The sequence below is a fragment of the Acinonyx jubatus genome, chromosome C1 (genome assembly GCF_027475565.1).
Source record: "Acinonyx jubatus isolate Ajub_Pintada_27869175 chromosome C1, VMU_Ajub_asm_v1.0, whole genome shotgun sequence".
Lineage (NCBI taxonomy): Eukaryota > Metazoa > Chordata > Mammalia > Carnivora > Felidae > Acinonyx > Acinonyx jubatus.
This window is the reverse complement of record NC_069381.1, coordinates 94704399-94727574: the sequence shown is the minus strand read 5'-3', so window position 1 is coordinate 94727574 and position 23176 is coordinate 94704399. Positions and strand designations below refer to the sequence as shown.

Genomic DNA, 23176 nt, shown 5'->3' with positions numbered 1-23176 from the left:
CTGGGCAGTGGGGATAATAGTCGTACCTCTCAGGGTTAGGGTGGTGGATTAGTTACTGTAACTGCTCAGGACAGTGCCTGACCAGTCACTCTTTAAGTGTTGCCACTGTTATTATTTGGTTTATTCTATTCTTCCCCACAGGCCATGGTGGATACCACTTGACTCTAAGAGCCAAGGAATCTGCTGGGAGGGATGAAAATAAGAGACAGGAGAGAGGTGGTTGTGGCCATAGCATTCACTAACCTCACTCCCATCCCATCTGCCAAATCTATCTTTCCTCTTTTCCTCTCTGCCTCGGTGTCCTGCCCCCTCCACTTTGACTTGTCTTCACCCTCCTTCTGAATCAGGAATCAGGCCTGGGAGATGGGGTCAGAAAGGGGGAGGAGGAGGTAATAAAAGAAGGGGACAAAAAAGAGAAGTGGAGATTTCTCTCTCCTTCCTCTCCCTCCCCTCCCCTCCCCCCTCCCTCTCCCCTCCCCTCCCCTCCCTCCCTCCCTTTCCCTTCCCTTCCTGTCTTCCTTCCTTCCCTCCCTCTTTTCACTCCTCTCCTTTCTTTTGGGTCAGACTTCTAGAAAAGGGCCTAGATCCATTCCAGCCCTGCACTTTTGTAGAAAGAACTGTTAGCTGTGTTATAATCATACTGTATTAAGTAGGCTCCTTGTCCCCAGGGTCACATCACCAGAGGCTAGCCTGGGTCAGCCTCACTCTGAAGTCCAAGCTCTTTCTAGCTCCCCATACCTGGGAAGAGCAACCCACCCAGGCAGGGTGCCCTCCCCACTTACCTCTACCCTCTGCTGACCCCACACCCAGCAGTCTGACATACCTTCCCCTCTCAACTAAAGCAGCTGGCTTGCTTCACTCCCCCCACCCCAATTTCTGTCAAATTTTCTGCACCCACTGTTTGACATTCTCTGATGTTTTCTGATCTTAAGACAAGGATTAAATTTTTAATCAGCAAAGTACAATGTTCATTGAATTCAAGTATCTGGTAAATGTCATCAGTGGCATCCAAACCTACTCTCCCACCCCCACTCCCACCTCTGGTCCCCACCCCACATTGGTGAAGCCCATGTGGGTGGGAAGCAGAAAGCCTGGGGTAGGGCTTCTCATTAGCTTGAGAGGTTGCTTGCATCAAGTGCCCTCCTCTGAGCCCAGGGTTGGGTGCAGCCTGGGAGTGAGCAGGGGCCCTAGAGCCTTGTGAGTCCTCTGTTACCTATGGTGACACACTGATATTTTGGAGGCTGAGCCCTCCTGTTTACCTGCTTCAGTTTTGATGGTTTCTACATGTTCCTACTGGGTCTCACTTTCTCTCCTGTCCTATTCTCCCCTCTCCTCTGCTGGGTCAGATTGCCATAATGGTTCTCCCTCCCTTGTCTGTCTGTCCATCTCTCTCTCTCTCTCTCTCTCTCTCTCTCTCTCTCTCTCTCTCACACACACACACACACACACACACACACACACACACTCCACAACCGCAGGAAGGACTAGCACAGAGAAGCCCAGAACAGGGAGTGGACTGATGAGCTGGGAAATAATGGAGATGATTGCAGTGTTCCCAAGAGTGCTCCCATCTGCATAAGTGAGCTTGGAGAGGGAAGAAGAAGCTGTTCTTCCTCCCAGAGTCCTCATGGTCTGCCAGGGGACAAGTCCCCACCTCCAAGCACATATATAATGACCCAGAGGCTACACAGGAGCATGTGTGGTAGATATTGGGCCAGTGTATGAGGGAGGGCAGCACCAACCATGGACACTGGGCTGAAGGTGGGGGTGGGGGGTAGGAGAAAGAGGGGGTTTGTCTCAGAGGAGCCACTCTGGAATGCAAGAGGGCTGGGGGAAGGGGGAGGACGCTGAGGTGGAATCAGATTGACATACAATGAAATATTTGCCAGAGACTAATTTCTCCTCAAAGGAAACCCATTCTTAGGCCCTTCATCTGTGTATTTATTTCAGAGCCATTTAGTTTTCCCTGATCCAGGGACAGGAGGAAATATTGCAGAACAGCAAGCTAAATGTGGTGTTTATTCTTTGTTGGGACAACCTTCCTTCAGCCCACATCCCCAAGCCTACCTTCTCCCATCCCAGAAGACAAGAACAATAAATACTTATTTTATGTCAGTTGCTCTCCATAGACTTACATCATCAATCCCAGACTTTAGCCTCTACTACAAAGCTGTAATCATCAAGACAGTATATTATTGGCACAAAAACAGACACATAAACCAATGGAATACAATAGAGAACTTAGAATTGGACCCACAAATGTAAGGCCAACTAATCTTTGACAAAGCAGGAAAGAGTATCCAATGGGAAAAAGACAGTGTCTTTAGCAAATGGTGCTGGGAGAACTGGACAGCAACATGCAGAAGAATGACACTGGACCACTTTCTTACCTTATACAAAAAACAATAAACTCAAAATGGATGAAAGACCTAAATGTGAGACAGGAAACCATCAAAACCCTAGAGGAGGAAACAAGCAACAACCTCTTTGACCTCAGCTGCAGTAATTTCTTGCTCGACACGTCTCCAAAGGCAAGGGAATTAAAAGCAAAAATGAACTATTGGGATCTCATCAACATAAAATGCTTCTGCACTTCAAAGGAGACAATCAACAAAACTAAAAGGCAATCAACAGAATGGGAAAAGATATTTGCAAATGACATATTGGACAAAGGGCTAGAATCCAAAATCTAGAAAACACTCACCAAACTCCACACCCAAAAAACAAATAAGCCAGTGAAGAAATGGGCAGAAGACATGAATAGACACTTTTCCAAAGAAGACATCCAGATGGCCAACAGACACATGAAAAGATGCTCAACATCACTCATCATCAGGGATATACAAATCAAAACCACACTGAAATACCACCTCACACCAGTTAGAGTGGCTAAAATTAACAACTCAGGAAACAACAGATGCTGGTGAGGATGTGGAGAAATGGGAACCCTCTTGCACTGTTGGTGGGAATGCAAACTGGTGCATCTGCCCTGGAAAACTGTGTGGAGGTTCCTCAATAAATTAAAAACAGAACTACCCTACGACCCAGCAATAGCACTGTTAGGAATTTATCTAAAGGATACAGGGGTGCTGATTCAAAGGGCACAAGTACCCCAATGTTTATAGCGGCACTTTCAACAATAGCCAAATTCTGGAAAGAGCCCAAGTGTCCATCAACTGATGAATGGATAAAGAAGATGTGGTTTATACATCCAATGGAATACTACTTGGTAGTGAGAAAGAATGAAATCTTGCCATTTGCAGCAACGTGGATGGAACTGGAGGATATTATGCTGAGTGAAATAAAGTCAGTCAGAGAAGGACAGATACCATATGTTTTCACTCATATGTGGAACTTGAGAAACTTAACAGAAGACCATGGGAGAAGGAAGAGGAAAAAATAGTTTCAAACAGAGTGAGAGGCAAACCATAAGAGACTCTTAAATACAGAGAACAAACTGAGGGTTGATGGGTTGATGAGAAGGGAAAATGGGTGATAGGGGCATTGAGGAGGGCACTTGTTGGGAGGAGCACTGGGTGTTGTATGTAAGCAATGAATCATGGGAATCTATCCCCCAAACCAAGAGCACACTGTACACATTGTATGTTAGCCAATTTGACAATGAATTATATTATTAAAAAAAGGAAATGTTCTGTATCTTGATCGCGGTGGTGGTGTACAAATGTGTCAAACCTCACTGAAATGTCCGTTTGAAATGGGTGCATTTTATTGCATATAAACTATCCCTCGATAACTTAGATTTTTAAAAATAAGAAAGCACGACATTCATTGGGCTTCAGTTTGAACAGCCTGCACCTTTTGTACTCCTCCATTTGCCTTGGACTATTCTGCCTGGAGGCTTTTTCTTTTTTAATTTCTTTTTTATTTTTTATGTTTAATTTTTTTTTTTACATTTATTTATTTTTGAGAGAGTGAGACAAAGTGAGAGTGGGGGAGGGGCAGAGAGAGAGGGAGACACAGAATCCAAAGCAGGCTCCAGGCTCTGAGCTGTCAGCACAGAGCCCGACACGGAGCTTGAACTCACAAACCGGTCAGGTCATGACTTGAGTCCAAGTCGGATGCTTCAGCAAATGAGCCACCCAGGCGCCCCATCTGCCTGGAGACTTTTTCCGAGTGCCACGAACAATCCAAGAGTTAACCCGCCAGCAGCTCTGGTGGACCCCTGGGCGTCCAAGCGGGAGGAGGCGACACAAGTTCGGTCACAAAGGCCAGCTGAAGGAGGCGGTGGGTGGGGACCTTTCGTGTCGCCTCCTCGCCGGGTGTGGGGGTCGGATCAAGCCAACCGCCAGGGGGTGTCGCGCGTGCAAACCCAGCAAGGCCTGACCTCAGCGAAGCGCGCCTCCGCCCACTTGCTCAGGCCACCGCGGGGAGGCCGGATGGGCGAAGCGGGACTCGGAGCGCGTGTCCCCTCCTGGTCAAGGACCCCGCCCTCGCGTCCCAGAGGCTACGGAATGGCACGGTGGCGTCCTGAGACCTGGGTGAACCCGATTCGGCGGGGCGGGCACGAGGACGCCGTCCACTGCAGGCCCCTGGCCCTGAGGCAGGCAGGAGAGCAGCCTAAAAAGGGCGGAGCAGGAAAGGACAAGCCTCCCTCCCGGGAGCACCCCGCCGAGGAGGTGCCTCCCTCTGGCTCGTTGGAGGCCCGCTAATCAGGACTCACTCGGGACGCGACCCCACGGGCTCGGAATCGCCAGGAGCTTTCAGGCACACTGCACCCCACTCATCGCCCACTGAGGTGCGTCTTACGGACACAGCCCAAATCTGCGTGCTCATGGGCTCCCGCGACCACCTAGACCCTCCTGTCACCACCCCAATCCTTACTCCTGGCCCGCACCGCTCATCGACCAGACCAGCCTCCCTCCCCCAACCCAGCACACATCCTCGTTCTCCGGGGCCCAACCCAACACACACACACACACACACACACACACCCCTACACCACGACCCCCCACTTCACCTCCCGCTCCTTCTCCCTCTCAGATATCTTCTAATTGACTAATGTCTACAATTGCAACCGTTTCCATGTAAACGTAAAAGATGTTCTTTTTTTTTAATTTAACTTTTTAATGTTTATTTATTTTTGAGAGTGAGAGAGCACACTCAGGGGAGGGATAGAAGGAGAGGGAGAGGGAGACACAGAATCCAAAGCAGACTCCAGGCTCTGAGCTGTCAGCACAGAGCTTCACTCTGGACTCTGAACTCCCAAACCGTGAGATCATGACCTGAGCTGAAGGCAGAAGCTTAACCACTGAGCCACCCAGGCACCCCTTCAAAGATTTTCCTGTAAAGATTGTTGATGTTCAGTAGGCTTACTAGCAGCTTAATGTTTAAAAATCAACAGTTGAAAGCAAACAGCGTTTGCACATCTCGTCGGCTGATGGCTGGCTTCCCAGCTCTCACTGGGAAGGAGGCAAGGCCTTGAAGATTGTGCCAGGTATCACTCCCAAGTGAGTAGGGAGAGGGTTAACATTAGGCAGGGAGAGATAAGGGACCCTCGGGGAGGCAGAGTGCACCTGCAAGTGGGAGGCTGAAGAAGCAGTGAGGTTTGGAAGGGAAAAAAAGGATAAACATATTCCAGACCTGCCTGGGTTTAGGGCCATGCGTGGAGTCTCACAAACTTTCTGATAAGGTCCCAAAACAGTCAGAGACAAAATTCCTCAGTGGCTACCCAGTCGGGACCCCTCTCTCCCTAGAGAGCTTTATACTTTCCCTCAATAAACTCTATCGCTTTGCTCACTCTCTGTTGTCTGTGAGATTCATTCTTCAATTCTGTGAGATGAGGACCAGCATCTCTCCCACTCTCCTGTAACACAAGGAGGAAAATTCAGCACTCCCATCCCCACGGGCCACCCACATAGCTCCATCATGAGGAGCTCTGAGGGGCCCCAACAGCCCTCACTTAATCAGCTACCAGCACCTCTGTGTGTCCACCTCCCAACCCTCATCAAAATATATCAGAGCACATGCTCCATCACGTGCCTTCCTGGGCTCAACTCAGACCCTGGCTGGAACAGACCATGCTGGGTCTGGGAGTCCGTGTGCATAGAAGTTACAGAGAAACATAACCCGTGTGCCAGAGTGAAAGGGAAGTCCAACGTTCCAAACCTGTGGCAAGCCAAAGGGCCCACCCTAGCCTGTCCCTCCTAGACAGTGTGGCCTCTCCTCTTTGCCCACAATTCCCAGGTATCTGGTTCCCTGCAATCGCCACAGTTCATCTCCAAACTCCTCTTCTAACCTTTCCTTGCTATTAGCCAACTTTTGAATGGTGGCCCCTTAAAACATGAGTAACCAAAAGTACCGATGCACGCTTAGTAAATATTTGCTTTTGTATGAGTACTGCCCGGAAAGGGACTCCAGTGGAGGGGTTACAGGCCCTGGGGAGGGCACTGTGTTGGGCTTTCAGGTTTTTCAAGCAGTGCAGAGGCAGTCACTGGTCTTGTGCATGGGGTGGGTGCAGGCACTCACACCTCTGACTGTGGGAGAGACCAAGGCAAGCATCCATTAGGGAATGGAGAGACAATCACAGTTTGAAAATATGCCCCTTCTCCCTCCCTCCTCTCTCTGCACCCCCAGGCAACCCCTGCTTTTGGCTCAAGGCCTCATTACTTCTTTTATGGAGTATTACCAAAGCTGCTAACTGGTTTCCCTGTCTGTATAGTCACCCCGTCATCTAGCCTGACAGCCCTGTCTCTAATGTGGCAACCTGCCTCTGCACTGGCCCGCAGGCCCTTGCAAGTTTCTTCATTGTCTTGAGGTAGAATTCAGACTGTACAGCATCCAGCTTCTTTCTGAGCCCAGCCTCGATCAATTCTCAGCCTTGTCTCTCACCATCGCCCCTTACTCCTTATATTCCAGCCACAGCTAGCTACTTACTTGAACTTGTCTCAAGACTTCCTCCTTTGCAAATGCTTTCCCCTTGGCCTGTGTTCTCCCTTTCCTTTACACACACACACACACACACACACACACACACACACACACACACACTTTTACCTGGCTGATTCCCACTCACCTGTAAAGACTTGGTTCCCAGGATGCCTTCCCCATGCCGGATTTAGTTTCTTTTCTAAACAGTTTCTACTGTAGCACAGAGGACACACCTCTATTGTGACATTTATTACCCAGTTCATCCCTCAGCCTCTCTCATCTTTTCTAAGCATTAATTGTAAAGCATTTGGGCTCTGGGTAGCTCAGTCCTGGAGGAGATGCCCAGAACAGAGTCCATGTGTGCTGCAAGAATATGACCTTTAGAGCTAAGCAGACCTGGGTTCATATCCTATTCTGCTTTATTTTTTCCTGTGTGATCTTTGGCAAATTATTCAACCTCTCTGAGTTTTAGATTTCTTGTCTGTAAAATCAGAATATACCTGACCTTATGGAATTGTGGCGAGGATAAGATGACAGTGCACATCGAAAATGTCTGTACGTCAATTCTCACTTTAGCATGCACTTTTTCCTGGTCCTGAACTCTCAGCCAGTGAGACAGTTACTGAAGGGAGAAACCTGCACTATATATTGGTCATTGACTGGGGGCATATACAGCATTCTGGAGAACATTGCCCTGCCCAGTGTTGGCACTCAACTTGTGTTGACATAGAGGGTCCAAAAGATTGTTCTACCATTCCTTCAGGCCGTTTACTTTAAGGTGATCATGCACATGGTAAGACCCGTGAATTCTATGATCATGAGCCCATTACCATACTTCATCTGCTGTTAAATGAGCTCCTTGGTCAGAAGCTCTACTTAGTGGAACACCAGGACAATAAATAAAATATTCTATAAGACTGTAGATGGTGCTTTTGGCAGAAGCGTGTGAACAGGGAAGAAAAATCCATATCCAGAGTAGGTATCTACTTGTGAGAAGCACTACTCCTTCCACTATGGAAGTGTTCCAAGATAATCAACCTAGCACCAAGTGGCTGGCTCCTCACCCTGGAAAATGGTGCCAACATCGAGGGTTCAGTGCTGGTCTCTGCTGTTGGCAGGTTGAGCGCTCAGTAACCATATCAGACTTGATGCATAGGAGCCCATATCATATAAGTCATATATACAAATCATATAAACTGATTTATATCAGTTTAGAATAGTTCAAACACATACCTCTTCCCCCTTATCCTCATCACCAATTTCCCAAATACATTCCCCCCAATACTCTGAACCTAAAAGCCAAACCTTTAGCCCCCAGCACACACATCCCCTTTCTTTAGCATCTATCTGTACCTCTGACCATCTCTCTTTTCAGGCAAAATGAGCACCTATGCGTACTGCTGTAAGTTCTGCACACTGGGAAGACTTTAGTGTCCCCTCTGAGTGGGGTAGTAATGCTGCAGCTTTCTGCCTTCAGGTAGTACCTGGAATCATTCCAATCATGCAGAAGCAACTCATAGCATGAGGAACCATCAGTGAAGCGGGTCAGACTTTTTTTTGTTTCTCAGTCAACTGGTCATAGAGAATTTCTCGTGAGACCATAGGTATGGGGTGAGAAAGAGGAGGCGGTTTATTTTTGTAAAATATGTATTCATTTTTGAGAGAGAGTGTGTGAGCAGGGGAGAGACAGAGAGGGGGACAGAGGATCTGAAGCAGGCTCTGTGCTGTCAGCAGTGAGCCTGATGCAGGGCTTGAACTCACAAAACGCGAACCGAAGTCAGATGCTCAACCCACTGAGCGACACAGGCACCCAAGGAGGTGGATTAGTAGGAATCAGAGCCATGGGAATCTGAGGCACATGTTCACGCAACTTCCTTTTTTGCCTTTAGAACTTGCTCAAGTCCAATCGTGTATACATACCACTCCCACTGATAATGGAATACTGCTGTGAATGCCCATTTTTATGGCTTTGTGGCCAAAACACCCTGTTTATGATGGGCGGCTCAGGTCATAGGTAACATGGTGATTCACAAACATTTAATCTCTAGTAGGGTCCAATAAATGCTGGAAGCTATCCTTCAAAAGGAAAATAGTTATCTGAAGAGAATGGCATAGTTTGATCCATTATCCTAAGAGTTTACTCTGACTCGTCTTCAGAGGCTGCCAAAGGCTCTCTACAGTGTCTGTGGCTCCATACAGTGCCAGACATTTTAAGCACCATTGGATGTGACAGTTAGTATGGCCCTAAGGGCAGATAAGTTTGCACAGCAGTGTGTAGTTTTTGCAGAGCCTTCCCTTGTTCTGGATCCTACTCAAAACTGGCAGACTTTTGACTTTTCTGACAAATTAGTCAGAGCAGCAAATGAAGAATATGTTATTTTCAAAATCCAAAAGAGGTCTATGAAGCATTGTACCTCTTCCTTCCTGGGAGAAGATACCAGGGGCAGTGGCTTGTCTTTTACCACGAGAATATTTTGATAGGCAAGAATACTTTGATAGGCCTCCAATCGCCAGGATCCTTGAAAATTTACCAGAGTGGCAAGCTCCCTAATGTCTGTAGGATTTATTTTACACCATCTGGCATGCATGTGTCTTACCAAAGCGTCTAGAGCACTTACTGCTTCCTACTCAACAGGTCCATCCAACATCATGGTATCCGTGTGGTTGACAGAGCCCTGAGGAAAGAGATGAAAGTGTATTGCTGGCCTTGCCAATTGAAAGTAAACTGTTTCTGGTGATCTTTACGAACAGGTGCAAAGAAAAGACATTTTCCAGATCAATACCTGAATAACAGGTGCAAGGGATGTCTTTGCTCCAGTAGAGAAACCATGTCTGGAACAGAAGCTGACACTGGAGTCAGCCTGATTAAGTTTATGATCATGCACTGTTATTCTCCAAAACCCATTTATTTGTATTCTACACAGAGTAAACAGGCAAGCTGAGAGAGGATAATCGCCACTACCACATCCTTCAAGTCCTGCTGGTGACACTCATGTCTGCAATCTCTCCGGGAATGATACCACTTACCATTTTGGTAGGTACAGGCCATTCTAGAAGCTTCTGCTTGACATTTCCCACCATAATAGCCTCATTGTATGTGTTAGTGAACCAATATGGAGTGGAAATAGAAGTGGTTCTTCTCATTCCTATCCCTAACGATTCACTAGCAAAATGCTACTTCTCATTCCTAAAACTTAGGGCACTGCTGATTTAGAGGTATTAGTTTCCAAGAGAAAGATGTCTCCCCCGGGGGGGGACAAAAAATGATCCTATTAACATAGGGACTAACATATGCCACCTGGCTATGTAGAGACTGCCACCTGGCTACTTTGAGTTTGTTTTTCAGAAATCTCAATCCTGCAGCTACAGGAAATAAAGGTTTATTTTACGGCAATCACAGAACAATCCTGCTCCCTTACGTATGTCTTGAGTTGGGAACTTATAGTCCTTTGCTTATAGTTTTCTTTCTCCAAGTTCTTGAGTGCACTCAGAAGCAACCAACTAACCTTATTGTACTCTTTATTTCCATTACATTGTTCAGTGGTAGCAACTACTTGGTCACCCAGAGCCCTGCCTACTGTAGGTATCTGGTTCTAGCTGAGTTCAGGTGGTAACTAATGTACCTGTCTTGCCACCACCTGCCATGGTCTACCGGTGTCTCCTTTACCATGAGCAATAGGGTCATTAATGCCTTTAAATCTAATCATATTAACTCAAGATTCCCATCCTTAAGGTTCTATTCTCTGGAACTATTTCTACTACCTATAAGGCATTTGCTATCAATTTGATAATGATACTAATGGTGTTAGTCAGGGCTCCGTCAGGAAGGGAGAAATAGTAACAGTAATTGTGTAATAAGGGATTTAGTAGAGGAACAAAGCTTTAAACATTTTTGGAGAAACTAGGGAAATAAGCATATGAATGGAAAAGTTGGACGATCGGAGAAAAGTCACTAATCAACCTTCTCAAATCAGGCATATCCAACTGTTAGAGCAGGATATAAAGAGCTGGTGGAGAAGTTTATGTGGGACACTGTTTCCTCTCCATCTGAGGGTTGGCTCGGGGTTGCTGTGGGTCAGAAGGGCTAGATTTGCTGAGAAAAGCTTGATGTGGAATGAGGGAAAATGAGTACAGCCTGGAACCTGCTGGCACCTGTAATCATGACAGCCTTCAGAGAGTAATTGCTATTGCTGCACTTCTCTGCCTTCCAACTTCAGCAACTCTAATCTGGAACTATGCAGGGAAGAGAATTCTGGGAAATATTGTTTCAACCTACCCAAACCACCACAGTACAAAACCGCCACATGCCATGTATTAGCTGCCTGATGTTGAGCAAGTTGTTTCATGTCTGTGAGTTTCTCTAAGTCTCTTTTCCATCTCAGGATTTGGACATTGTCTTCTGGAACATTGTCTCGGGTTTTCTGGAATATGCCCTGTTGCTGCGTATGTCCCACTTACAGGCCTCTTGACAGGGGCACTACCTCCTCTCACTGGCCTCCTATGACTCCCTCTCAGTCCTAGGATTTGTGGCGGCCTTTCCCTAGCTGGGGTTACCTCGCCCTTCCAGGCAGCCCTCTTGGGCAGTCCGCCTAGGCCCTCGGAAAACATACAAACATCTGTGGTCTGCTGAGCTCTGGATGTGCAGCTTGCTCCCAAGAGAGTTCTCTGGGCTTACTGTCTAGAACCACAAGCCGACCACAGCCACTGACCTCTAGATCATTTTCAGGCCTGAGTCCCTCTGTCCCCCGCTGTCCAATTGATTTAAGTCAAGCTCTTTTGAGTTCTTTTCTGCAATCCCCCTAAGTAGGGTATAGTAAGGATCAACAGCTAAATCTTCCCCTTGGCTGGGGAACTCTCCAGATAGATCATCACTACCACCTGCCTTTCTACTTGAACTCTTAGCCCTCTCTTATACATTCTGGAGGTGGGTAATGGACTATTGATCACCCCTTTTACAAATCTGTAGAAATACTCTACCATCTTGACTAGAATGTGGGGGTAGTTAAGAATAGTTGATGCCTAGCTTTCTTTTCCAAACTTTGGAGCCTCTGTCCACATTTTGAGATGGGGAAAGTCCCATTTAACATACTGTTACCTATATAAAGAGCCTAGCATGATGCGTAACACATGGTAGACATTCACTAATAGAGGCGATGATGGATTGCCAAACACGTGGATCGATCCAGACTTCTAAATGGCTGGAATCCTCTCGCCCTAAACCAGTCTAAAAAGGAGTTTGTAGCCTCACGTAAGGCTTAAGAGGTAGTTGCCTGGTCCTCCTTATGCCCAGTCTACGTGTCTATTACAAATACAATGTCTAGAGCCCTGAGTCAAGTAGCTCCTGTACCCGTGCACACACCCAGATCCACAACCCACACTCAGGGACGAATCGCAAGCCCAAGGAAGTCAGGAACCAGCTTAGCTGCTCACACTGGGGGAAGAGAGAAATGAGCTTTCTCCTGTTCTGAAGTCACATCTCAGCCACAGAAGGTGGAGTGGGAACATGCAGTCGTGTGCTGAGCCATGTGTAGCCAGCATGCCCTGGTCTGACATGCAGGCTGGCATCTGTCTTCATTAGTCAGTCTCTGTGCTAATCTAGTTTTTATATATTTTTGAGTAGCAGCCTTGTTTGTGGGCATGGAGATACTCCAATCCACAGATGCACAGAAACACCAGCAGCATATGTATATACACAGCACATGCAGTTACTTTCCTGAAGTTTAAAAGCAGAAGCTACATGAATTTGGAAAATATAAACTCAGCTGACTGACCTGGGGTGTGATAACATGCTAAGGAAGCATTCTTCTATTTCAAAGTCTTTCTCTTGGCCTCTTAGCCTTTGTGACTTCATTTCTTCCGTTGTTAGGTCTCACAAGTGGCACCGGAAAGGGTTAAAGGAGACACAAGCACAGCCTCCAAGAAATCCCAAACCCAGAAATACACAACCCAGAGTTGTCATTTTCCAGATTGCAGGCGCGTACTGAGAAAGATTCAATTAAAACACTAGGGTGGGGATTGGCAAAAGTTTTCTATAAAGGGTCCGACAGTAAATATTTTAGGCCTTCTGGGACATATGGTCTCTTTGCAATGTCTCAGTTCTGCTGTCCTAGCAGGAAAGTAGTCATAGACAAAACAAACAAGTGAGAGCAGTGATGTTCCAATGAAATTTTATTTGCAAAAGGAGTCAGTGGGCCAAATTCAGCCCACGGGCCTTAGTTTGCAGTCTCCCACTCTAGAATCTAAAGAAGCCAGAAGTCATCAAGACTGGCTTCACAGGTATTCCAAAGGTTGATAGGGCCTTCACACTACGTCCTCCAAAAAGGACAAAAATCAACTATTTTGGGTGTGGCATCAGTTTTCTTCTATTACGTGCTGTGCCTTGATATTTTGATGTTCGTCTGAATGAGTTATCCCAGTCCCTCCTTTTTGTCTTTACTTCTCTCTTTCTGTGTGTATTTCTCTAAAGGCTTCCCATTCTTCATTCTGTCCCCTTGCACTCACAGGGTTTGGAGACTTTAGAATAAGACCCCTTCACATGCATCCTTGCTACAATCCTGGCTTCTTTTCAGGTTCCTCATCTGTACTGGAGTACAGAGGCATGTAAAGAACACTTGTCTGGATCACTGGGTAGGACATACTGTGTGACTTTGAGCCAATCACCTAACCTCTCTGAGCCTCCCTTTCCAAATCTGTCAAAGGGAAAACTTGCCTAATTGATCTCTAAAATCCCTTCTAGCTCTAAGCTTATGATTTTAGGAAGCTTCAGCCTCAACCTGAGGCAACTGTCTGGGACCATTAATTATGATGTCACTCTCAGACCTTAATGAGACTGCCAGGAGGTCACAGAAATTAGCCACATGATCTCTGGTAGTTGGCAACCTTCCTAAGGCCTCACAGCTGGGGAGGCGAGGATACCAGATAATGTGAAAGAATCTGGAGAGTCCAGCCCACCGACAAATGACTCCAGGACCCCTATGCTCCAGGAAAATTAGTTTGCATTCCTAAACTGCCTTTGAAGTTGCTACAAAACGTGCACTAACATTGACTTAGTTGGAAACATGACCCTAGGGAGCTCCTGTTGGAAGTGGGAGGCTTTCTTTTCTCCACCAGACCCTCTTGTGTTGTGTGGAGCTCTCCCGGCTGTGTAAGGGACACCCCTCAAAGCCCACCAAATAAATATATGAACAGGTCTTGAGGAAATGGAGGCAAATTCCAGCATATGCCAAAGGAAAGGGGCTTTCTCTGTAAGCAGAGATGAGGGACATCAGGGAGGGTCAGGGAACCAGGACCTTGGGTGAGGCGGGAGCAGGTGGAAGTTGGCAGTTGAGGTGGGGGCAGTGGGGGAATTTAACACAAAATCACCCCCATTCTCTTGGCTCATAGTCCAGTCGTTTGTGGATGCAGCAGATGGGCAGGGGGCTGGCACCCTCCCTCTGCCTCCTGGACACAGTCTCAAGGGATGGGGAGGGAGTGGAGAAGCCCTCCTGGCCTCCAGGAGAGCAGGCTCTTATTGTCTGACTCTGCTAAAGCTGCCTCATTTGTAGCCTAAATAATTCACTCACCAATCTCTCAAGGAACATTAGAAGAAAAACAAAACCCAACCCAGCCCTCATGCTCAGGTTCCCACTGCAGGCAAGTCCGGCCAGGAGGCTGGCAGGCAATCCCAAGCTGCAGAGATGGCCTGCCTTCAAAGGTTCATCGGACAGGCAACCTTCCAAAAATGGCCTGGGGTCTGGTTTTGGACAGCTTTTTGAGCTAAGAATGGTTTTTACATTTTTTAAAGGCTTTTTAAAAAGACAAAACAAAACAAAAAAAAAAAAACAGCAGCAAAGAAAAATTTGTCAGAGACTTCCAGTGGCCTGCAAAGCCTAAAATAATTGCTATCTGGCCCTTTCCAGAAGACTTGCCAGTCCCTTAATCCATTCCCTGGTCTTGAAGGAAGTGATGACAACCTCTGACCTATTCCTTCCCTTACCCCACTCCCTGACACCACTAGGTGCAGAGATTCAAAGCTGGCAGACTTCTGATATTTACAGTCTAGTGAGAAGCTGGCATCATTTCCCACTCCGTTACCAAAAGCAGAACTAAATACAAACAGGAAGATAAACCCTCGACTAGGGTGAACAGTCTTGGTTTGGCTGCTTGGGGAAGAAGGGAAAGAAGCAGGGAGAGGCTGAGATTCAGCCTCAACCCATCCTCTGGGGGGGGAGAATTCAACATTGGTCTCTGCTGACCCCCCTCCCCTCGAGCTCCACTCCCTTCCACACACACCCTGTGATCCTGGTGATCCCAGCTGATCCCAGCTCATCTTCACAGTCACTGAGCCTGTAATTCTTTTACTGATGAGCTATCCAACTAGCCCGTATCTCTGAGTCTCTGAAGCCTGCGTGTCATTCTGACTCTGACAAACCTCAATCCTGGACAGAGACTCCATCCAGCCCCGCAAGGGCTCCTCTACTGCCCAGCAGGGCCTTTGAAGGGAGAGGACTGTGACCATCTCTGGACTCCACCCAGAGCCTCTCCTGAAGCCAGAGCCTCTGGGAGTTACGTACAAGCCTAAGCATTCGGGGAGGGATGCATCAGCCTAGACAATAGGGCTGCCAGCTCAGAGTGTCTCAGGTGTAACTGGGCCAAGTGACCTCTGAGCTGTCATGGGGGCTGTTAGGAATTTTGGAGGCTGAAGGCAGAGTGGAGATCCGGTGGTCCCACCTAGCATCTAGGTATTCTGGATTACTTCAGATAACAAGGACCTGTTCTGGCATCTCCCAAGAAAAATGGTGCTGCTCTCCTGCCAGTCCTTTGCAGCCTCCTGTTCCTGCAAACATGGAAGGCCCAGGTTGGAATCCCACATCTGGGCTAAGTGAAAGGTCTGAGAGATTTGGGAGCCCAAACTGGGAGATCTTGACCAACTCATCTTAGTCTCGGGGACTCAGCTTCCTCATCTGTTGAAATAAGCAAACAAAAACTGAGGTGCTTGGATGGTGGTAATTTTAAGGTCCTGTCCGTCCCATACCCAATGAACAGCCCAAACCAGGCCACACCTCTGCAGAAGCTTTGCTGGAAAGTTGACTGGCTTCATCTCAGCTTTCCTTCCCCAAGTCAACCCGGTCCCATGCAAATGAGATACAGCTGGTCTCTCATCAAGGGGAGGGGGTTTCCCCTCAGCATGTTGGCAGCTTGCTGGGTGTTCAGACCCATGTGAGGGAGGGAAGTGGAGGGGGGTGGATGTGACCTCTTGTCTTCATGCCTTGTGGCGAGGAGGTGGCTGAAGGGCCGTGGGAGTCTCACCCTCGCACCCCCAACAGGCCCACAGCATGTGACCCGGAAGCCGCACACAGTGTCTTAACCTAAATTAGCTCAATTGTCTTCCAACAACTCTCCAATTTGACTGGACATCCCTCAAGGGCAGGGACGGTAACTTGACCTTCTTCTGGGTCCCCCAGGAGAACCGAGCACAACACTAGTTATGTGGCCGGAGATCCGTCCTTATCGGCTGAGCAACTCAGTTGAAATGTCCCTGGAAAAAGTGATCTTGCACTTGGCACAGAGCATGTGTCCAGGTAAGTGAATCTCCATTTTTGCTGGCTGATAACGATACCATTCTTCAGTCCAGGGCTCAGTCAAGCTGTCTTGTCCAGGCCATGACCCCAGGAGCTATCTTGTGACCTAGAGAGAGGGTGATGGGGAAGGTTAGAGAAGGGAATGCCCAAGACTCCCCAGGAGATGTAGGTCATATAAAGGTCGTTGCTGTTGATCCCTTCTCCCTAAAGCAGTGCAGGCTGGGAGAGCATGGCTGGCGTGGCCCACACAAACATAAATCAAGCACCCCTCACCACTGCTTGCTTCAGAGTGGCTAACCAAACTGCAAACACCGCAATCTATAGGCTATAAACCCAAACCTATAAAATAGTGACAAATGTCACGAGCTCTCTGGCGGGTCTCGCCGTCTTCCGGTCTTGACTATACTCAGGATGGCGTCTCCCTTGCCTGCTTGCAGACAGGATGCTCTGCTTTACATCTAGTCACACTTTTTCTTGCCGTAACTCCTCCTGTTCTGTGTCCTACGAATATGTTGCTCTCTTCAGAACCCTGAAGGCCACCTTCTCCTCTCTGTTTACATGTCTGCTTGTCTGCTCTGTGTGGTGGTGGGAAGGGAAGGCAGAAGGCAGGCTTCTGGCTTGCCCCAAGTGTCACTGATCTGCACAAATGCTGATGACAGAGCCATGCAACTGATTAGTCATGACACACATGGAATTGCTAATGAGTTTGATAAAATTTTCATTACCCCTTGTTCTGCGGGGCAGGCAGCAAACCATGAAAGTAATAATCCTCTTGGGTGCTGTTGCAGTAAGATGAGAGGAGGACAGGTGTGAGCTGCAGGGAGTTAATCCCGGGGGTGGGGTGGGTCTGCAGCAGGGGTGGGTGGGCAGAGATTCCCCTCAGAATTATCTGAACAATTTCCTAATTCTCTACTTCGTTCTTAAGGACCTGACATTTTCTGGGAGTCAGACTCGCCCTGGGAAGAAGAGGAAACGAAGGCATATGGAGCATTAGGGATTTGCCCAGGACACATAAGATTTCAAATCCAGAGGCCCTAACTCCAGTCCCTGGAGTCGAGATAGTCCAGGGGACTGACCATGGATGTGCCCACATGTTTCACGGATCTCCCCTTGGGATGCCGACAGCCTACACTCCCAGGCTCCCGTGCCCCCCGGTTCCAGCCCACGTGATAGGGGAAGCGTAGGGTGGGGTGAAGTGGCCATCGCTGGATACCTTGGTGGTTTTGACTTTGTGTCCGCTGCTGCAGCTCCATCCCGACAGGTCCGGGAGCACTTTACACTCCTCCCCCGGCAGGCAGGGCTCCATCTGACACCACCACTTCTGCAGGACGATGGAGGCTGTGGGAGCAGGAGGCAGTGAGGGCAGCTCTAAGCTGTCCTGGAATACAGCGTGCAGTCAAGGGCGGGGAGTCTGTGCGGAATGAAGTGCAAGTTTGCACACCGCTGGCTGTGAGCCCTGCCTTCCCCTGTCTTTCCCCTACTCCGGGCTGCTCAGAAAGGCAGTACTCAGGCTGAGGCTGGGGCACACAACTGTATCAAAGTCAATCCCACTGACCCCTACATGTCGCCAAGACAGCACGGGGTGAAGGCAGGGGAAGTTCTCCAAGGAACCCTTCAGTTGAGTCACCATGGCATTAGCAGAGAGGCACGGTCTTCAACATACCCACTTGGTGTATGTGAGCAAGTGTGAAAGGGCTCCACAGAGCAGGCGTGCAAAGCAGGCTTGCATGTGAGCACAAGTGGGCACGTTTACAACATGGTCACGTGAGTGTGAGCCTACGAGCATGGGTGCAATCATGGGGGGGAGGGGTGAGTGAAACATCTGTGTCCATGTGAGGGGAAGGTCAAGGCCACAGGAGAATGGGCAGGTGTGTGTGTGTGTGTGTGTGTGTGTGTGTGTGTGTGTGTGTGTGTAAGAGACCTCGGAGGCGCAGGAGGAGAGGTCAAGGTCTGGGGGAGTTAAGTGTGAGTCTGGCAGGCTATGTGAGAGGATTCATGTGACAGAATGCGTCTGCATAGCGCCTGGCAGTGAATGTGGATGAGAGGGAGGGATGAAGTGGGGATGGTCCGTCTGCCCTCCTCCCCCCAGAGGTACCCAGCATTTGAGACTGATTGCCAAAGCCCTGGGATGGTATGAAACCATATCCCGAGCAGATGGTGTGGCCTAGACAGACCTCTTTATCTCTGTGATCGGGCCCTCCCCGCCGGGTCCCGGCCTCTCACTCACCGTCCACGCAGGAGGGCTTTGCCCGCGTGGTGCCGGCCACCTGGCCGGGAAAGCAAGAGCATTTGACAGTCTGGGAGCGCTCCTCGATGCGGTTCCGGTTGCAGCAGCGATGAGCGGCAATCACCTCGCAGGTGCCCTGCTTCACAAGGACTGAAGTGGCCAGACAAGATGAGGTGCCCAGCCCAGGCCTGCAACCCTGCTCCCCTCCCACCTGCCCTGCACATCCTCCAGGCCCTCCTCCCCGCCGAGGGGAGGGGTGTTCAAGAGATTTCCAACTGCAGGGGAGGAGGAAACACAGGAAATCCTCCTGCTGCTTCAGTGTTCCTATCCTTCCTTCTTCCCCAGTCAGGCCACACTCAGCCCTCTTTGGCGGAGCCTGGCCCTTGGGTGGAAGAGAGGTAGGATTCCCCACCAGCCCCCACTTCCTCTGGTTTTGTCCAGTTGAGGGCAAGGGCCCCGGGGGCTTACAATGCGTGGAGAGGATCGTGGAGAGGATCATCCGCTTACACAGGCTTTAGCCATCCCAGAAGGAAAACCACAGAATTAGGCCAGGAGGCAAGACTTAAGCCTCCACCCCAGGGCCTCTCTCCCTGCAGAACACCTTCTGGCCTGGAAGGAAAGGTGAGCAAGGGGTTTGCCCACACCTTCTCTGGGCTGGGATAGCAGAGGGGGGGGTGGATATTCCTGGGCGAAAACCAGAGAAGGAGTCAGAGCCCCTAGAATCTGCACCCTCAGCCTCGGAGATCTGCCTGTGTGGAATAGGGTGGGGTGATGTCCAGCTCTCCAGGCATCCTGAGAATCCCTGTCCCAGGCTCTGCCACCTCCCCCAAACCTGTGGGAGTTGGCGGCTGCAAGGAAGCTGAGGCGAGGAGGGTCCACAGCCAGGCCAGGTAAAGTGCCAGCAGCCAGGGGCCTGTGCTCCAGTTCTGAGAGGTCCTCTCACGCATCCTGCGGAGCGAAGCACACACCCTGCTCAACTCTGGGCAGGAGCTCCCCACAGTCCAGCCCCAGCACCTCTGTGCCACGCGCTCTGGGAGGCACAGAGGTGGGCAGGACATGCACACCTTGTCCCCAGGCAACTCCCGGCCTGGCACAAACCATACAAAGTGGTGAGCTCTACAGTAGGGACAGGGAGCAGGGAGACTGTCCTGCTGGGAAAAGCACGGACAGCTTTGTAGGGGAGATAGCATTTAAGAGGGTGTTGAAGGATGAACCAGATGTGGTCCCTTGGAGGGCTGTGACACAGAAGGAACCATACTGCTGACTCCCAGTTTTTGAGCCCTTGACCTAAGCACTTCACATACATGCCCTTGCAGCCTTCACAACTGTCCTACAAAGTAGGATTATTTGTACCTATTTGACAGATGAGCAAACTGATACTCGAAAGGCTGAATGCAACCTAAACAGCCATCAATAAAGCATGGGCTAAATACATTGTGGAGCATCTGTACAAATGCAGTTACATCCAGGCAGCTATAAAATAGACTGAGGAAATGCTTTAGGTACTGAGCCATGCAACGATCTCTAACGATAATACACCATTAAGGGGTTAAAAAGCAAAGTGCAGGATGGTGTGTATTAAATGCATAAAAGGGAAAGATTATATATGTTGCTTAAATATGCATAAGCTAGCCCTGGAAAATGTACCAACGAAACATAGTAACATTGATTGCCACCAAAAAGGGGAACTGGTTGGCTGAGAGATGGAGGTAGAAGGGAGACTTATCTATTGCTTTTTTATTTTTTCGGGTTTTGAACTGTGGGAATGTGGTCGCAATTCAATTTAAACAGATTCAAATTAAAAAAAAAAAAAAGAAATGAAATGAAATGAAACTAGGGCTAATAGTTAATAGAAGTCAAATGACTGTCCAAGGCCAGGCAGCATGTTGGGTGGCAGAGGCCCACAGCGCAGAGGCCTGCCCTATTCCTCCTGCACCACTTTGCTTCTCCTCTTCCCCCATCCTTGATGGGTCCCGCCTCCCACCTATCCCAGAGGAGGAACCGGAAATGGAGGGGATCCCAAGGAAGCAGAGGCATAGAGCAGCAGGGAGCTGCCCAGGCATAGAAGGAGCCTGGACCACCCTCTCTGCTGCACTGCTGGCCCATTGGGACATTATTGGGGTCCCTCAGGTGTCAGCACCGTCCTGGGAACACCAGAGGCCAAGCCAAATGCCAGAACTTTGGACAGAGTGCTTGATTTCTGTACCACCGCCCCCCCCCACCCCCATCCCCACTTCAACGGTCTCCCATGTCAACTGTCTCCTCAACTCACCTTTTTGGGGATCTTTCAGCTTCTGTCTGTTCATCCACTGGCCTCAGACTCACTCTACCTGGACAAGTAAGAAAGACTCTTTGGGGCCTGCAAGGGTTAGAAGGAGCCCATGGTCCTGTAGGGGGTGAGGGAGGGCCCGGGTAAGGACAAGGGGTGGCACTGAAGTAGAGGCCAATTCTGATGCTTCCCCAAGGTGCAGGGCAGGACACAGAGTCTCTCCTCTGCCTTAGGAATTCGCAGGGATCCTTGCAGACTGTGGGAACAGGTAGGGCAGCTAGCCTGAGCAACCTAAGGGTTCCTCTGCCCAATGGGGGGGGGGATGGGGATAGGGTAAAGTGGGGTGGATGGTAGAGAGGGGTCTAGGAATCAAAGTTATCTCCGCTCTGGCCTTGGGGTGGGGGGTGGGGGGAGCTGAAGGCCAGTGAAGGATTCCTGAGCAGGCTCTGACAGAATTCTGCTCCAAGAGACACCTGGAAAAGACCCTAAGGTCTTGAATCCTTTTGTCTCTACCCCCGACCCTCACTGCACCCCTGTCCTGGACTCACACAGAGCTGGCTCAGCTCTGTCACCCTCACCCCCAGTTCCCTTCCAGAGGGCTAGAATGGGGTTCCTCTCAGTCTCTAGCCTCAGGGGCCCCAGCTCAACAGCTTCTCCATTTCTCCCTATGGCCTCTCATCCCTCAGCCTCTGAGGGGAGGTGGAGCGGAGGCAGGTGGGAAGGTGGGGCCCAGAGAGGACTATGGGGATGGATGGAGGAAGTGGTGCCAATACCCCAGGAGTGTGCTCCGCGGGCAAGAGCTTCCTAGAAGGTTTATCTCTTTTCTGAGTAGGTATCTCCTCTCCGTCGCCCTCAGGAACCTTCATTCCCATCATTACAAATCCAGCTTTGTCTTCTCTCAGGCAGTTCTCATCCCTTTTCTCTCTGAGCTGCCACACCCTCCAAGCCAACTCTCCCATGAGCCCCAAGACCCAAAAGATGGGCAGCGTGCATTTGGGCTGAGCTCTCTGGAATTCTATTCCCTCCTTCAGAGAGACGGTGGAGGGGGCGGGGAAGGGAAGCTTCTGAGATTTTCCTGGGCTTCCACTCTCCTGCCTCAGTTTGCCAGGCTGTTTTTCCCAAACCCAAGATGCAGGCTATGGGGAGGCTGAGTTAGCAGCCCGCATACCAGCGTGGAGTCGAGGATGTGGACCACAAGAGCCTTTAAGCTTGCACTGCCTTCTCCCGGCCTCCTCCAGCGCTCGCTCACTCCTCCAAATTCTGAGCCCCCACCCTCCGGATCTATCTGCCCCACGGCGGTGCCCACTTGCCTCTGAGTCCGGCACCAAGACTCCAAAAGGCGGACTTCGGGCCGGAGCGGCCGGCTTGGGTGCGTGTCGAGTCTGGAGCCCTGTGTCCCTCACCAAGTTGCGGCGTCCGGCAGGCGACGGGGCTCCGGCCAAACTGGCATCACGGTCGTGCCCGGCGCCGCTCCGCAAGGCTCAGGCGGGGTCCTTCCGAGGCTCCCGCCGGCAGCCCAGGGCGCGCGCAGCTGCCGCCGCCTCCCGGTCGCCGGGGGCCACCCCCGCTCCGCCAGCCCCTCTGCGGGCGCCACCGCCTCCTCTCGGACAGCTCCCGGCGGGCGAGCGGGCGGGCACAGGCGGGCGCAGCGGCCCCTGGCGGCCGACGGAAGAAGAGCGAGGAGGGCCGGGCCGGCCCCCGCCGCAGCAGTCCGGGTGAATATCTCCCCGGTGCAGGCCGGGTAAGCCCGAGAGGTCCCCGAAAACTCTCCGTCTTGTGGCTTCTGGGGTGGGGGTGGGGGCTGAGTATAAGGAGGGATTGCCAAGATCTCCAGGGGGGGTTGAGTCTTGAAGATTCTAGAAGTGCACTATCCAGAATGATGGCCACTAACCACAAGTGGTTATTGAAATTTACATATGGGAGTGCCTGGGTGGCTCAGTCGGTTAAGCCTCCAACTCTTGATTTCCGCTTAGGTCACGATCTCACAGCTGAGTTCAAGCCCTGCATCTGGCTCTGTGCTGACAGCCTGAAGACTGCTTGGGATTCTCCCCCTCTGGTTCTGTCTGCCCTTTCCCTGCTCATGCTCTCTCTCTCTTTCTCTCACTCTCTCTCTCTCTCTCTCAAAATAAATAAACTTGAAAAACTAAAGAAAAATAAATCTACATATAAGTTGGGGCGCTTGGGTGGCTCAGGTTGTTAAGCATGGGACTTCCGCTCAGGTCATGACCTTAC

General features: G+C 49.9%; 1 protein-coding gene across 6 annotated transcripts; it reads right to left on the bottom strand.

The window, feature by feature from the left end:
• Window positions 1–16406: 16406 nt before the first annotated feature.
• Window positions 16407–22883, bottom strand: TAFA3 (TAFA chemokine like family member 3). Of its 6 annotated transcripts, none has more exons than XM_053214624.1 (6): window positions 22251–22883; window positions 20948–21001; window positions 19144–19623; window positions 18676–18825; window positions 17662–17786; window positions 16407–16554 (listed from the first exon to the last, which is right to left on the bottom strand). In XM_053214624.1, the coding sequence occupies exons 3-6, from the start codon at window positions 19172–19174 to the stop codon at window positions 16543–16545; spliced, it is 318 nt and encodes a 105-aa protein (XP_053070599.1). In that variant the 5' UTR covers window positions 19175–19623; window positions 20948–21001; window positions 22251–22883; the 3' UTR covers window positions 16407–16542. The 6 variants fall into 6 exon arrangements, with proteins under 6 accessions (XP_053070599.1, XP_053070598.1, XP_053070596.1 ...); XM_053214623.1 differs by having other exon boundaries at window positions 19508–19623; XM_053214621.1 differs by having other exon boundaries at window positions 18676–19623.
• Window positions 22884–23176: the final 293 nt, after the last annotated feature.

Excerpts from the sequence above, each read along its gene's own strand:
- TAFA3 (XM_053214621.1), bottom strand. The coding sequence starts at position 19,174 with ATGATCCTCTCCACGATCCTCTCCACGCATTGTAAGCCCCCGGGGCCC. Across the intron at positions 17,787-18,675 it reads AAAGCCCTCCTGCGTGGACG|CCTCCATCGTCCTGCAGAAG; the intron begins GTGAGTGAGAGG and ends CTGCTCCCACAG.